General features: G+C 49.3%; 4 protein-coding genes across 4 annotated transcripts; 2 read left to right on the top strand and 2 right to left on the bottom strand.

Moving 5' to 3' along the window:
- The first annotated feature begins 147 nt into the window (after positions 1-147).
- On the top strand, positions 148-3,736 carry VC83_06426 (uncharacterized protein). The gene is made up of 4 exons (XM_024470027.1): positions 148-164; positions 514-2,045; positions 2,095-2,338; positions 2,387-3,736. Exons 2-4 carry the CDS (start codon positions 1,333-1,335, stop codon positions 3,125-3,127), a joined length of 1,698 nt encoding a protein of 565 aa, XP_024323560.1. The 5' UTR covers positions 148-164; positions 514-1,332; the 3' UTR covers positions 3,128-3,736.
- On the bottom strand, positions 3,354-4,376 carry VC83_06425 (uncharacterized protein; the record flags this gene model as incomplete). The annotated part of the gene is made up of 2 exons (XM_024470026.1): positions 4,247-4,376; positions 3,354-4,195 (listed from the first exon to the last, which is right to left on the bottom strand). Exons 1-2 carry the CDS (start codon positions 4,320-4,322, stop codon positions 3,354-3,356), a joined length of 918 nt encoding a protein of 305 aa, XP_024323623.1. The 5' UTR covers positions 4,323-4,376.
- Positions 4,377-4,896: 520 nt separating this feature from the next.
- CKA1 (Casein kinase II subunit alpha) lies at positions 4,897-6,987 on the top strand. The gene is made up of 6 exons (XM_024470025.1): positions 4,897-5,342; positions 5,404-5,582; positions 5,703-5,813; positions 5,870-5,953; positions 6,018-6,437; positions 6,500-6,987. Exons 1-6 carry the CDS (start codon positions 5,228-5,230, stop codon positions 6,593-6,595), a joined length of 1,005 nt encoding a protein of 334 aa, XP_024323558.1. The 5' UTR covers positions 4,897-5,227; the 3' UTR covers positions 6,596-6,987.
- A 505-nt stretch (positions 6,988-7,492) lies between these two features.
- On the bottom strand, positions 7,493-9,571 carry VC83_06423 (uncharacterized protein; the record flags this gene model as incomplete). The annotated part of the gene is made up of 3 exons (XM_024470024.1): positions 8,825-9,571; positions 8,629-8,754; positions 7,493-8,569 (listed from the first exon to the last, which is right to left on the bottom strand). The coding sequence occupies exons 1-3, from the start codon at positions 9,020-9,022 to the stop codon at positions 7,493-7,495; spliced, it is 1,401 nt and encodes a 466-aa protein (XP_024323557.1). The 5' UTR covers positions 9,023-9,571.
- Positions 9,572-14,876: the final 5,305 nt, after the last annotated feature.

Here is a 14,876-nt window from a genome sequence, read left to right as displayed (position 1 = left end):
TGATGAAATAAATATAGTTTGCTACATGCGGAATGGCCTCACTGACATTTGTCGCCAGCTGGACTAGCGCCGATTGCGCTTATCGCTTATTGGGTGTATACTCTCAGATCTAGCCCACGCCCATGATAAGATCAACTCGTCCAAGGGCAGAAATTCATTCCGAAGTCAGTTTACTCTCAAATCAATCTCTATTTATGAGTAGTAATCACTGGGTTACTGAGCATCTTTATTTTAACCATAGTTGACGTAAACGCTGGCTGTGTTCTTCTTCACTGTTCAAGTGTTCGGGCGGCACGAGTATCTCTTAGACCATCACCTATCCCTTAGACCATCAGCGCTATAATTCGTCAAGACCAAGCATTACTTCGAATAAAAGGCCTTCCAAATATCCAGAGGTTTTATTTCGTATTGTATACTCTTTGTTGGTTTTCCTGTTCCCCACTAATTATGAAAGATGCTGCTGCATGTGGCACACGATCAGATAAGAACATGCAAGGCTGACACTTTCTCAAGAAACACAAACACAGCCTTGTTCGCTCAATGTAGACTCCAACCACTCCGACCATTTCAACCTCACTCCTCCTGAGTAACCTTACAACAAACTATCCTTAAATAAGAGCGCTAACCCAATGGATATTCCTCCGAAGCTTCGCTCACGTACAATGCAAACTCAATTCTACAAAATTCGTGGCGAACAGGCCTCCCATACCAAGGGGGTTTCGAAGTTCTGGTATGAAACTTGACATGTCTGAGCACCGGGGTCATGGCAGCGTGGCATGCTTCAGGTCGCCGAGCCTCGCCATCACCAGCACCAAAGCCATGTCGCAGATGCCCAGCCTCTCACCACCTTGAGACCAATATCCCGGAAATTTGCAAATGTCGTACAATGCTACTGGTGGATCTCGTTCTCACGAAGCTCAAAAATATGCGCTGCCATGCGGACAGGCCTCGCCAGAGCGCGAAGTCTAACGTACTAGATCCCACTACTTACTCAATCGGCCTTCTCATTTGCCCTCATACCCTTCCATAAACAGGTGAGCGAACTGTTGACGCTGGCGGGGAAGTCTGCCCCACAGCCCAGGACCAAAGCCACCTGCACGGCTCCTGTGTGTTTCTTAATCTTACGTCTACCCGAGCACATCTCTTACTTGGCTGCTCTCCTTCTTTTCCTTCTTGTTTCTTCGATCTCTTCTTTCTCGCCATTAATCTTCAATTTTGCTTGCCGCAAAGTGCCGGACACGCATACTACGCTCTTTATCTAATCGCGGCTGGTCTCTCGACTTCACACTCACTCATTCTTTTATTTAAGCTGCAACTTAATTCGTCCTCAATATGCGCAATTCAGTGGTCCTCTCGATTCTCCTCGGCCTCTTGGCTGTTGCTCAAGCTGACACTCTCGACTCTCATGTCCGTCTAAATTTTGGGAAGATACAGAGTGTGCTCCCGAGGAACGAGGATGGGAACAAAAATGGGAAGGCCAGCAAACCTAAAATCGACGCTCAAGAGTTGGCGGCCACATCAGCCATAGATACCGGTGAACCATGCGAGCACCAAACCACTGTCATCGTCACGGAGACTGCAGCAGGCGCGGCGGCCGCAGTGGTGACAGGTCTCAATTCTGGCAGTAGTCAAAATAAAACTGTCAGGGATACCAAGAACAACAATAAGAATCAAGACCAGAATGACAATGACAGGACGGGGAACAAGAACAAGGGATCTCAGAATGGTCAAGAGAAGGATCAAGGAAATGTGGTGCAAATCTTGACAGTTGACATCAGCGGAAACAACGGGAACAACGACGCACATGCCCAGGGCAATGATAAAACGGTCACTGTCCATTCCCAGGGCAATGATAAAACAGTCACTGGCACTAAGACACAGGTGATCGGCAATGGCAAGGCCAACGGGAACAACAACGCACATGCCCAGGGCAATGATAAAACGGTCACTGTCCATGCCCAGGGCAATGATAAAACAGTCACTGGCACTAAGACACAGGTGATCGGTAATGGCAAGGCCAACGGGAACGAGAACCAAAGCCAGGCGTATGTATGCCTCGTTTAGATGCCTCTATCATAACTAACAGACTATTAGGGTACAACTCTCCTTCGTCACTGAGACTGTTTTTGGTGCCGGCAATGCGCCAACTGTCACAATCACCCCAATTGCGCAGATAGTCACACAGCACGTCACCATCACTGAAAAAGGAGGGGCAGCAGAGGCCGTCACCGTCACAATGCAAGCTCCGCCAGTCACAATTACCCAACAAGCAGCGGCCGCCGCTGTTGTTGCACCGAGTACAGTTACTGTCACCGAGCCGGGTGTTTGCACGACAACCGTAAGTTATCAGCTTCATTCACTATGATACATTCTAATCTCCTCATAGAATGGTCTCGCCGCAGCGTCTCCAGTCGCCATTGCTCAACCCTCCGCAGCAATAGTTGCCGCCGAAGCAGCTCCATCTCCCGTCTCGACCGGTGCTGGCAATGGCATGGGAATCCTCGATGCCAACGGCGTCTGCAGAAGCTGCCATTGTCTCTGTAACGCCCAGGATTTCCTAAGCGCAAGTGTACAAATCGCAGCGCCAGTCGTTGGTGCCAACGCAGCGGCGAGCGCAATGACGACGCTACAGACGGTAGTTACTGTCGCCGCGCAGGCTCCTTCAACGAACGCGGTAGCACAAGCTGACGCCGGAATTCCGTTCCAGCCGGGAGCCGATACTGCAGTGGCTGCAGCTCAATCGGATACTGCTCTATCCCAGGTAGCACAAGGAGCTGCATTGAGTAAGCCCGATGCTGCAACTACCACAGATGTTTCGAGCCAGTCAACAGTTATAGCAGTTGTGGACACAGCAACTCAAGACGCCGCAGCCACGACAGCGGCCCAACCTTCTATCTCAGAGAGCGCGGCGGATGTATTCGCAGAAAACGCGCAGTCACCAACGGCAACGACGGATGCGGGTGCGGAGTCAACTACCGCAACAGGCACTAACTCTGCCGTCACCCTTGCACCACCTGTTCCTGGTGCTCTAGCGGTCAATAATGGCGGCGGGCCACCAAGGCCCATCGATATCAACACGTATACGCTCGCAAGCGCGATAGCGCTGGGACACCTCAGGAGGAGATAGATTTTCTTGGTGGCGTGGCGTTTGAGTGTTTGAGTGTTTGAGTATTTTCCCACTTGAGGTTCTAGCTGTAGAGTAGATCGAATTGATACCACCTTGTTTCTTTCGAGATACTTCGTGGTCTATGTAGAACTCGGTTCTTGGAAGCTTTGTGACTCGTGATGTTGGTTATAACTGTGAGAGGTGCCATCTTGTTATATAATTCGCGCTGCCTCTATAAATTCCCTACTCATGAGGTAACGCTGTCCTTTGACGGTGTTGCTGGTCCGGGAGTCGCCTCTTTGCTCGCCTTCAAGGCTTCCATCTTCAACTTCTTCACCTTTCTCTTGCTCATCGTCGGCACAGCCTCCTCCGCTTGCTCATTCTTCCTCTTCCCATTAACTTGACCATTCGCTGCTTCCTTGCTGCTTGCCTTCTCACTCTCTGGCTTGCGCCCTCCATCCACAACATCAACCACACCTCTAAACCCCGTCCTCTTGATCGTCTCATTCACCACAACAGATCTCGGGTTTATCGTCTGCGCCTCCACTGCCCGTTCTCCGCTCAGCCCCCACACCGCCAACAAATTTCCCACATCAGCCGGCGCACGCACGCCCAGCACGCTTCGCGCCTCGCTGCTCACCACCAACCCCCGCCCTGACGTCGCGCGCACAATGCTCTGGATATTCATAATGACATTTCTCCTATCGACACTCCCTCCCTGCAGCGCCTGGCTATAGCATAGTTCGATCCTCACGCCGCGCTTCACCGCGGTCATCAACGGCTTCGGGCGGAAGTGGAACGGGAAGCGCTGTGTGAGGTCGAGGCTAATGAGTGAGGCATCGGTGAGAGTTAGGCAGGCGGCAAGGAAGGCTTTTTCGGTTGTGGGGCGCACGGCGAGGATGTCGTAGGCTTGAGCTAGGGAGGGGAGGCGGTGGTTGTGCGAAGGGTCGGAGAGGGTGATTGTGCAGCGAGTGAGAATTTCGAGGTTCGGTGGCGTGGTGAAGGGGAGTGGGGAGGGAATTGGTGAGACTATCTTTGAGGGGATCGCGCCTGTGATGCGGTGGTCCAGGGCTATGACGGAGTAATTGACTAGATGGGGGGGTCAGTGTGAGTCTTCAGCTGGAAGGGTGGTGAACATACCCTCAGAGAGAAATGAGAGGACCCGCTGGAGGGATTGGGTATCGTTGGTCCATGGGATGCAGAGGTCGTACAACATCTTGAAAACTGTGACGGATCCCACAGCTTATGAGCCTGCGTACTTTAACAAAACTTAATAAATGGACAGGAGAACTTTGGAAACAGAGGTAAATTAATTATAGCTGCTCGGCCTCTTGTTTTTCCTGGGCGGGTGATTAGGAGCTTTTAAAACACTACTGATAAGATTAGATTAGATCTAATATGTTGATCTATGAGGCGGTAACAATAAGCTTTCAATGAAGTAAACAGACACGAGATAAACAGCCTTGTTACCACAGCATATTAAATAATATATCAGGCATATACAGCTATAAGTATTGCACATTTTATACCAACTCCGGAACCATCTGCGGGCAAAATTCAAGGTGTTTCCAGATGACACTAAATGGCCCTCAAGTGGTCCAGGAAGAGTATTGTACTGCACGGTTGCAGATCAGGAATTCACAGCTCACTTGACAATAAAGAAATATTATAATTGTTCCGGAATGCACCAGCCAATAGAGCAAAATGTATACCATATTTATTATTTAATTTGTCGAGTTGATGCTTTGCAGTTCGAGATCCAAGGGTGAGAGCCTGAGGCCCAGATCGCGGAGCCTCCTCGCTAAAGCGTGAATCAACATCGAGGGGTTCTTCACTTCCCCAGTTATTGACTTCTTTATACCTCCCGATCTATCCCCACCTCTCTTCATCCCCCTCACTCATACTGGGGGTTCGTTCTTCTACGACGGACACTTCATTTATCGCCACATCTTCGTCTCAGCGACACAAATACTCCTTGGCGCAGAACCCGACCCCGCACACAACCCCACACGACCCTGTCGCAAGGCTGTCTGCGGTCGACGTCAGGCCTTCCTGCCTACTCCGAAGCTCATACCACTGCTCCTACCCGCTTCGCGCAGTGCGTCAGATAAGGGCTGCAAAATGGCGCGTGTATATGCAGATGTGAACCAGCACATGCCGAGGGCATACTGGGATTACGACAGCGTCAACATCACTTGGGGTGTGCTCGAGAACTACGAGGTCGTACGGAAGATTGGTACGTAAAAACATCTGTCGCTATAGTGACCTTTTTAATATAAGCTAACCCTCATCCCCAGGACGTGGAAAGTACTCTGAGGTTTTTGAGGGCATCAATGTCGCCAACTACCAAAAGTGTGTGATCAAGGTGCTCAAGCCGGTGAAGAAGAAGAAGATAAAGAGAGAGATCAAGATCCTGCAAAACCTGTCGGGCGGGCCAAACATTGTGGGACTGCTGGATGTTGTCAGGGACAGCCAAGTAAATCACTCCTTCCGTGTTGGCGTTTTCGATTCTTTCCTTTCAGGGGGCTCTGGTCGTAGTGCGTCCACTGGCCTTGTCATGTCAGACAATGAGAACGACAGCTCATTCTTAATGCAGAGCAAAACGCCCAGCTTGGTCTTCGAGTACGTTAACAACACCGATTTCCGCACCCTGTACCGCAAATTCGTCGACTACGATGTCCGATACTACATCTTCGAGCTGTTAAAGGTATGATAAATCACCGTGATGAGTGGGGAAGTGTATTCTAACAAAATGCACAATAGGCACTCGACTACTGCCACAGCAAGGGCATCATGCACAGGGATGTCAAGCCCCACAACGTCATGATTGACCATGAGAACCGCAAGGTGCGTTACCCCGCCAGATAACGATGCAGCGTATCATATCGGGTAGGATTCTAACATGTAGCAGCTCCGCCTCATTGATTGGGGTCTCGCAGAGTTCTACCACCAAGGCACCGAGTACAACGTCCGCGTCGCATCGCGTTACTTCAAAGGACCCGAGCTGTTGGTCGACTTTCAGGAATACGACTACTCGCTCGACATGTGGTCATTAGGCGCCATGTTCGCGTCCATGATCTTCATCAAAGAGCCCTTCTTCCACGGCAACAGCAACTCCGACCAGCTTGTCAAGATCGCCAAGGTTCTCGGCACGCAGGACCTGTTCGACTACATCGACAAGTACGAGATCGAGCTGGACGCGCAGTACGACGATATCCTCGGTCGCTTCCAGAAGAAGAACTGGAACAGCTTCGTCAATGCTGAGAACCAGAAGTATGTCAGCAATGAGGCGATTGACTTCTTGGATAAGTTACTCAGATACGATCATCAGGTGCGTCGCATCCTCACCCTATCACTTAACCCAAAATATAAATATTTCTAACACCGCAACAGGAGCGCCTGACTGCCAAGGAAGCAATGGCACATCCCTACTTCGCGCCCGTCTGCGCCGCCGAGGCCGCCGCGCTCGAGGCACCAACTAAATCATAAACAACCACACACCTAAAGTAAGGCCCCAAAAAGGGCCCCTACCGACGATAACCCAATCCAAGCCATCTCACCTAGCCCATATTATACATCCCCACTGGGCATGGAAAAGGGGGGGGGGGACAAAGGCGACTTGGCAAGTATTTTCATGAAGCATGCATAAGGCGCGTTTAACTATGCGATGGGGGGGGGAGGTATTACGCAAATACGAGCAGAGCAGCGGAAGGGGGGAGCGAGGTTGTGGGTGTGTTGTGATGTTTTGTTTGTGTTGTTTTGTCAGCATACCTAACTGCTTCAGTGTGTGAGCATTGACGACTGTTGGCGTGGTGAGGGGGGGGCTCGTTTGTACATAGCGTCACATAGCGTCTTGAGCATACGATGATGGTAAACACCTGTTATGGTGTATTTTATGCTTTCTGTGACAAAAAGCGTGTCTTGTGAATGCTGGCTGTGTAGACGGACACTCATGATGGCCATAGTAGACCAAGCGAATTCCCATCCCATCTATCTACCTACGATTGAAACTGCAGCGCCATTGACATGTATAAGCCAGGGTTTGTATAGTTAGCTCAATATTTCTCATTCAAACGTAGACCGTTTATGTATTAACCAGGATTGTATAATTCAATATTTCTCATTAAACATAAACCGTCTCAGTCACCATTTTTCAACCACCCATCCGCCATCCATCTCTATGAAGAGAACCCTTCCCCAAGCATCTGAACTAATACAGCACCGCTCGCTCGCTCGCTATGCAAACTCGCTCTCTGTATTGCCTCTCACCGCTGACCCCTTCTAGGCCCCGAATCTTCATTTTATATCCACCTCCCCCGTCATGCATGGGCTATATACACCACCACTCTTATCAATCCCTCGTTCGTCGCCCCCCCGATCAACCCCTCAATGCACCTTCCCCCTCGCATCCGCCACATCAGCCACATACCCCTTCCCCCCCCTGAAACTCGCACTCCTCAGCCTCTCCGCCCTCTTCCCCGTCTCCGCCAGCTTCCGTTCCCTCTCCAAATCCCTCGCCTTAACCTCCGGGATCGTCAGGCAGTTAATCCCCAAATACCCGCAGATGGAGTTAATCACCAGCCACGCCCAGCGGAAGTAGACTACGGCTGCGAACACAAAGTACGCGCGGAGGTAGAGTAGTTCCATGCCTGCGGTGAGGGGAGGGAAGCCGAGCATGGGGGGGAGGTTGAAGATTATGGCGCCTCCGACGAGAGGCCAGAGCATGACGGTCCAGTAGGGGAAGGGCTGGCGCGTTAGGTGGGCGAGGATGATTTTCGTGGTCATGCGACCGAAGACGAAAGCCATGGTGAGGCAGAAGAGGACGAGGTGGTTCTCAGCCATCAATGTGGAGTGCGGGGAGAGCAGCCACGCGCCAACGGCGACGCCGAATGTGATCATTGGCGTCCACTCCAGGAACACGGGAGCGACGGGGAGATTGTCCCTGCGGCGCGCGCGCACGACGTTGAGCACGCAGAAGGGGATTTGCGTCCCGAAGAGCGTGAGGATGATGATTCCGACCCAGACGTCGCGGAAGGTGAGGGCGGAGAGGGAGGAGGGGAACCAGGCGGTTCCGAAGAAATCGGTGAGTGGCTGCGTCCAGATGACGGGCCCAAAGTGGCCGGCGAGAATCATGATTACGCATGCGATGATGAGACCCTCTGTTGGGCCGTTGATGACGCCTAGGTACAGGGTGTGTGTGTGGTATGTCTCCCAGGTTGAGAAGAACATGGGTATGCAAGGCACGAGGGCCGTGAACATTGCGGCTTTGGAGCTTCCGAGACCCATGGCTGCGGTCTCGAGGAGGCTGGCTAGAGTGCAGTTTAGGGAGTCGATGCCGTGGTCGAAGAGCTCGCCGAGGGGGCTGGAGGTGCCGGTGCGGCGCGCTTGCTTGCCGTCGATGTTGTCCATGGTCGAGTAGGCCCAGAGGCCGAAGGCGAAGCTGTAGTAGATCCATGACGGATCCTAGATTCGAACATAAGCTGTAGCTCGCGCTAGGGGATACGGGGGAGGGTGCTGCGTACCTGCCCATTCATCTCGGGTTGCCATATGACCAGGAAAACCACATTACTGATAATGCAGAAGAAGCCCAGCAGCGTCACCATATTCGGCGCCAGCCACAGGGGTAGGAATTCCACACATGCATTCCACTGTATCCCTTTCGTTAGATAAATCGGTACATCTCAATATCCCCAAACCCAGGGCGCGTTGTGGACGTACGTAGTGTTTTAGGATATAATTCGAAATATAGCTCTCATCGACGCTCGAGTACCTGTACGACTTGAGGTGGACCAGCGCATCCTCGCTCAGCGACTCTGCCGCAGCAGCCTCTACACTCGCCAGCATGTTAGTGAAGGTCGTCCGGTTAGAGTCTGAACGCAGCCGCAGGTGGGCTTTACTTTTGCTGCTCGAAGACATCGTGGCCAGGCCGCTTGTAGGGTCTTCGTTCGTTCTGGCTCCGGGTTGGGAGAGAGGGAGGGCAGGTTGAGAGCGAGTTGAAATAATCTGAGCTGTGCGCACACCCCCCTTCAGCTATGGGCACAGCGCGAGCTCTACTTCGTCTATATCTTGTCTGTAGGCCGGGGTGGGACGCTGGCGGGACGCTGGGCGCACAGGGGTGTGTCGTTGTTGTGTCTTTAGAAAATTGTAGGGTTTGGCGTGGTAGAGAAGCAGAGGGTTTAGAGAGCAAATAGGGGATTATAGAAGCAGAGGCATTTCTATTTTTTAAGCAAAGTCTAGGTCATAGGGAAGCGCGAGAGCAAAATATATCATGAGGAGGGGGGTGCTGACTAAATCGCCCACACACACACACACACACACTGACACTACAGTTAAAATCAGTGCGCAACTTAAAATTTTGGTGTCTTCAGTCCCGATGCAAGCCAGGGTCGACCCTGAGATTTTGAGATTTGATCACACCCCCCGCCACTAACCACATCAAGTCGTCACGAGCAGTATTTGTTGAGGCTTGGCATGTGACCAGATCATTCTATTACTGTTGAGTAACCTGTGTGTTGTTCTGTCTATCTATTGCTGCCTGAAATTGCGGGGAAGTGGTGCTGAGATCATGTGACATATTACAACACACCCCCCCATGTATCCCAGTACCGCATACTAAGTAGGAAGGCTCGCAGGCAAATCCGTATGGGTCTGAATTTGGAGTTCTGGGCCAACAACCTTTATCTACCCCCACCCCCGCCACTACCAAGCACCAACTTTCCACTCTCGCACAGCTCCGTACGTGACTCACAATGACTGTTTATTGGTGAAATCAAGCCTCAAGACATGGCTCTGGTTGAGATCAGGGCTGACCTCCATGATGACTTGCCGGAGTATGAGAGGGTCAAAATACCATCCCTACCCCCAATTGTGGTTGGCGTGGAATTGGCCCGTCCGTACGGTGTTGCTGGTGTGGTGGAGTCTGACCACCCACAACAGACAACGGCTTGGTACATCCAGGCTGTAGGAGACATGGATGCTGGCTGTGACCAGTGTGTACACGATCGGGGCAGTGCTCGGGCTCGTCCCTTCTTCTCTGCCTGCCATCACTATGGCGAGCTGCAGGAAGGAGCCTGTGGTAACTGTGCAATGAAGCACAAGTCAGCTGCTTGTTCCTTGAGTAAGTTTGTACCTTTCTGTTGATTCCTATGCTGCGTACGACACTAACACATAGTAGGCCACAACCACCTCCGCCATCTCCCAAAGCTGGGAAAAGATCTGGCACCCGTGCCTTCGCCCGACAGAAAGCTATTGATGAAGAAGCTGCTGCTCAGCTTCGTGGGTAATCTCCGTACGCCTCACTTCTAGTGCTCTCAGTGTTCTGGTGCTCTCGGTGTTCTGGTGCTCTCGGTGTTCTGGTGCTCTTGGGTTCTGGTGCTCTCGGTTGTGAATGAGGCCTAAATGACAGTGGATTTCTCTGCAATTTTAATGTGACAGGTCCGTACGTAGTTGTGAGTGTGGGAAAATGGGTGATTCTCCTGTTTTTGTATAGTAAAAGTCAGGGATTTCTCCTGCTCTTGTCTGCCTTCCCCCCTTTGTTGAAATGGGTTTGGAATTTCGAAAAATGAATGTGAAATCTCCATGCATATATGTAATGGTGGGTGCACCAGATATGAGAATCTAGCCACCCAAGGAAGGGATGAATTTACTAAGACAACACACTGTCTTAGGAAACAGAGCCAAAGGGTTGTAGCTTAGACTATTCCACAACGCAGCAATCAGGTGTATGATGTGGTGAAGTGGTTTAGACAAGTTGCAACAAATGTTGAGTCTGAGAACTCAGGGGTAAGTCAGAGGTTAGCACCTCACTGACTTTTCAAAAACAGAGAATAACAAGATCAATGCTTGGAAGCTTGGAAAAGACGTAGAAGTATGTGCTAGTCGATTTACTGTATTGCCTGCTTGCCCTTTCTTAAGGAAAGGGCAATCCTATTTATGCCAAAGGAGTGTAGTTCTCTCATTTTCCATGACTTTCCATGACTAACCAGGCTTGGTAAATGTATTAGAAATCAAGTGCGACCCACAACTAGCTTGCTAATCATGTAGTGAACGTAAGAGAATCCCATAGAACCATCTCTTGGGTTCCTAGCCTATAGGAAGTGAAAAGGAGGTCCAAGGTCAGAGTACCTATAGACAAATTATGTCATAACTTAACCAATCTTGTGGGTAACTAAGGAGCGATGACGTGTAATGAATCATAGAGGGTTGTAGAAGCTTCTAGAGCTATCGTTCATGTTCCTAGGCCTCTAGTTGGTAGAGATATGCCATGTGGTAGTATTGGCCCACCCCCTTAAGGAGGAGATTTTCTTAATAACTTGTTCAATGAGTGTCCAAATGATATGCCGTGATGTATGTAGCATAAACAGATATAGTAGAAGAGTTTGCAGCAATCGTTGAGTAGTATTGCTTCTGTTGTTGGTGTGATAAGCCAAGATATGTATGGTGACTTGTAGGTTTGAGGAGGAGATTTCTAAGTTTGCTCTTGAGTTTGATAGCAAACTGAGTGCAACGAATGTCAGTATGACAATATATTGCATCTATGTCGTACGGAGTTGTGTAGTCTTCCAAATGAGTGTATGTTTATTATTTCCCAAGGTATTCCATTGGGAAAGTTGAAATAAGAACGCATAGTAAAACTAGGTGTAACTGTAGGCAGCTTTGGTGCTTTTGAGAGTTCTACCTCCATACGGAACTCATCCATTAGCTATTCTTGTCTTGCCTCACTTTTCAGTTAATGAAGTAGAAGACTAGACTCTTTGGTCTAGGGGGCTGCTTTCCATAGTACAAAGGTAGCCAGTGCTTCGTATGGGGTTGTGTTGTATGTATGCACTCCTATAGGAGATGCTTTATGTCTACAAGGTTCAAATGTTTAATGAACTCCTTGTGCTTCTGATGGGGTAGGGCCTTAGTAAAGCCGTCTGTTGGCATCTCGTACGTAGCTATCCACTTAATGTCGAGGTTATGCTGCTCAACCTCCTGTCTTAACCAATGTGAGTGGACGTCAATATGCTTCGGTGTAATGGTGGGTGCACCAGATGTGAGAATCTAGCCACCCAAGGAAGGGATGATTTTACTAAGACAACACACTGTCTTAGGAAACAGAGCCAAAGGGTTGTAGCTTAGACTATTCCACAACGCAGCAATCAGGTGTGTGATGTAGTGAAGTGGTTCAGACAAGTTGCAACAAATGTTGAGTCTGGGAACTCAGGGGTAAGTCAGAGGTTAACACCTCACTGACTTTTCAGAAACAAGGAGTAACAAGATGAATGCTTGGAAGCTTGTAAAAGACGTGGAAGTATGTGATAGTCTATTTACTGTATTGCCTGCTTGCCCTTTCTTAAGGAAAGGGCAATCCTATTTATGCCAAAGGAGTGTAGTTCTCTCATTTTCCATGACTTTCCATGACTAACCAGGCTTGGTAAATGTATTAGAAATCAAGTGCGACCCACAACTAGCTTGCTAATCATGTAGTGAACGTAAGAGAATCCCATAGAACCATCTCTTGGGTTCCTAGCCTATAGGAAGTGAAAAGGAGGTCCAAGGTCAGAGTACCTATAGACAAATTATGTCATAACTTAACCAATCTTGTGGGTAACTAAGGAGCGATGACGTGTAATGAATCATAGAGGGTTGTAGAAGCTTCTAGAGCTATCGTTCATGTTCCTAGGCCTCTAGTTGGTAGAGATATGCCATGTGGTAGTATTGGCCCACCCCCTTAAGGAGTAGATTTTCTTAATAACTTGTTCAATGAGTGTCCAAATGATATGCCATGATGTATGTAGCATAAACAGATGTAGTAGAAGAGTTTGCAGCAATCGTTGAGTAGTATTGCTTCTGTTGTTGGTGTGATAAGCCAAGATATGTATGGTGACTTGTAGGTTTGAGGAGGAGATTTCTAAGTTTGCTCTTGAGTTTGATAGCAAACTGAGTGCAACGAATGTCAGTATGACATTCAGCTTTGTAACTAGCTTTGGAGACTCCTTAAGTAAGATCCGTACGGTCTGCAAATTATCACAATTAAGTGAGTATTGCTCATTTAGATCGAGTTTGATTGTGTTGAAGAAACGCTGCCACCAATAGAGCTGTTTCGCACTGTGGGACAAAGCTAGAAGCTCTGCCTCTGTTGTAGAGGTTGACACAGTCTTCTGCTTTGAGCAGCGCCAGTCTATTGCCCCTCCAAATAAGGTAAACAAATAACCCTCTGTGCTCTTTCTTGTTGATTCGCAGTCTGCATACGAAGCGTCACTAGAGCATTGAAAGCGAGCCTCTTGAATATTAGGTCCAAACTGAAGAGCTAGGGTCTTAGTATCCTTAAGGTAGAGTAGAAGTCTGTCGACTGCAGCCATGTGGTCTGGGCCTGGATTGATGAGAAATTCAGATAGTTTCTGTGTCGTACGGGCTATATCAGGTCTCGTTACGACTGCTGCGTAGTTTGCTGATCCTACTTTCTGTTGGTAAAGATGGATTTGTTGCTTATCTGCCTGGCCGTCAAATTGGGTTAGGTTGTCTGTAACCATTGGCGTTCGGGTGGATCGAATAGAGGCTACTCCGTACGTAGTTGTGATCTTGTCGATATAGGAGTCCTGTGTTACGACGGAACAAGAAGGCTGGCCAACTACAGGACAGGAAGGAGGGAGGTCGCATGAGACTGGCCCTGGTACCTGGAGGGGCAGCGGGGAATAGTAGTTCCAAAAGTATCACGTGACGGACTCGCAGGATGATGAGAAGAGTCCTAAGAGTCCAGGACTCCGAGGACTCGAGTGAGTTCCCAGGAGTCCACTAGGCACGTGACGGACTCGCAGGATGATGAGAAGAATCCTAAGAGTCCAGGACTCTGAGGACTCGAGTGAGTTCCCAGGAGTCCACTAGGCACGACGCCACTATATAAGTAGATAGTATTTCCTTAGATAGGAGCTTCGTGCTCAACTCAATACAGTATTTGTTATATACTAGTAACGTGTTACTTGAAGCCTTTGTGTCTGATCCCCTGCCTCCTCTGATAAGTAAACCTTTACGCAAGAGAACCTCTGTGCCTTCTATCGTTTAGAAGTCAGCGTTACATCCTGGCACAGCCATAGGGTTTTCTGGGTGCGGTCCCTCACAATTCTTATGCCTAAGAACCATTGAAGTTCTCCTATTTCTCGAAACTCATACGCTTCCATCAGTCTCGTACGGAACTGTGTTGCCTCCATTTTGTGGCTAGGATGGCTAAGGATGCAAATATCGTCAACATAGAAGAAGACAATAATCTTTGAAGATACAAAGAGGCACTGTGCTTCTGGGACCTGTACGAGGCCTAGAGCCTTGAGTGTCTCTGAGAAGTCTTGAAACCAGAGTAAGGGGGACCTTCGAAGTCCATAGAGTGCCCTGTTAAGTTTCCAGCATTTTCCTTGCTCCTGGTAGCCGTCTGCACACCGTACGTAGACCTCCTCGTCAATACGGCTGTTTGTGAATGCGTTTATAGCATCTAATTGTTGTGTATCCAAATTAAAGTAGGCTGTGATTGCCATTAAGGCTCAGAAGGTTTTCGAAGCAAGCGTAGCTGCGTACATCTCATCATGGATAGAATAGCATTGTAGGTCGCCTCTTACAACAAGTCTAGCCTTATATTTAAGAAGGTAGCCATTGTCATTGAATTTGTATGTGAAAACCCACATAAGGGGTATCACAAAGTTCCGTACGGAGCTGTTGTTGACAGATGTGAATGTTCCTTGCTTTCGAAGGTCTCCTATTTCCTTTGCAGCTGCAGCTTGGAATCCTATTCGATGTGGAT

The sequence above is a fragment of the Pseudogymnoascus destructans genome, assembly GCF_001641265.1.
Source record: "Pseudogymnoascus destructans isolate 20631-21 unplaced genomic scaffold scaffold_12, whole genome shotgun sequence".
In the NCBI taxonomy this organism is placed as follows: Eukaryota; Fungi; Ascomycota; class Leotiomycetes; order Thelebolales; family Thelebolaceae; genus Pseudogymnoascus; species Pseudogymnoascus destructans.
The sequence above is the reverse complement of the archived record's forward strand: the minus strand, read 5'-3'. Positions and strand labels throughout refer to the sequence as shown.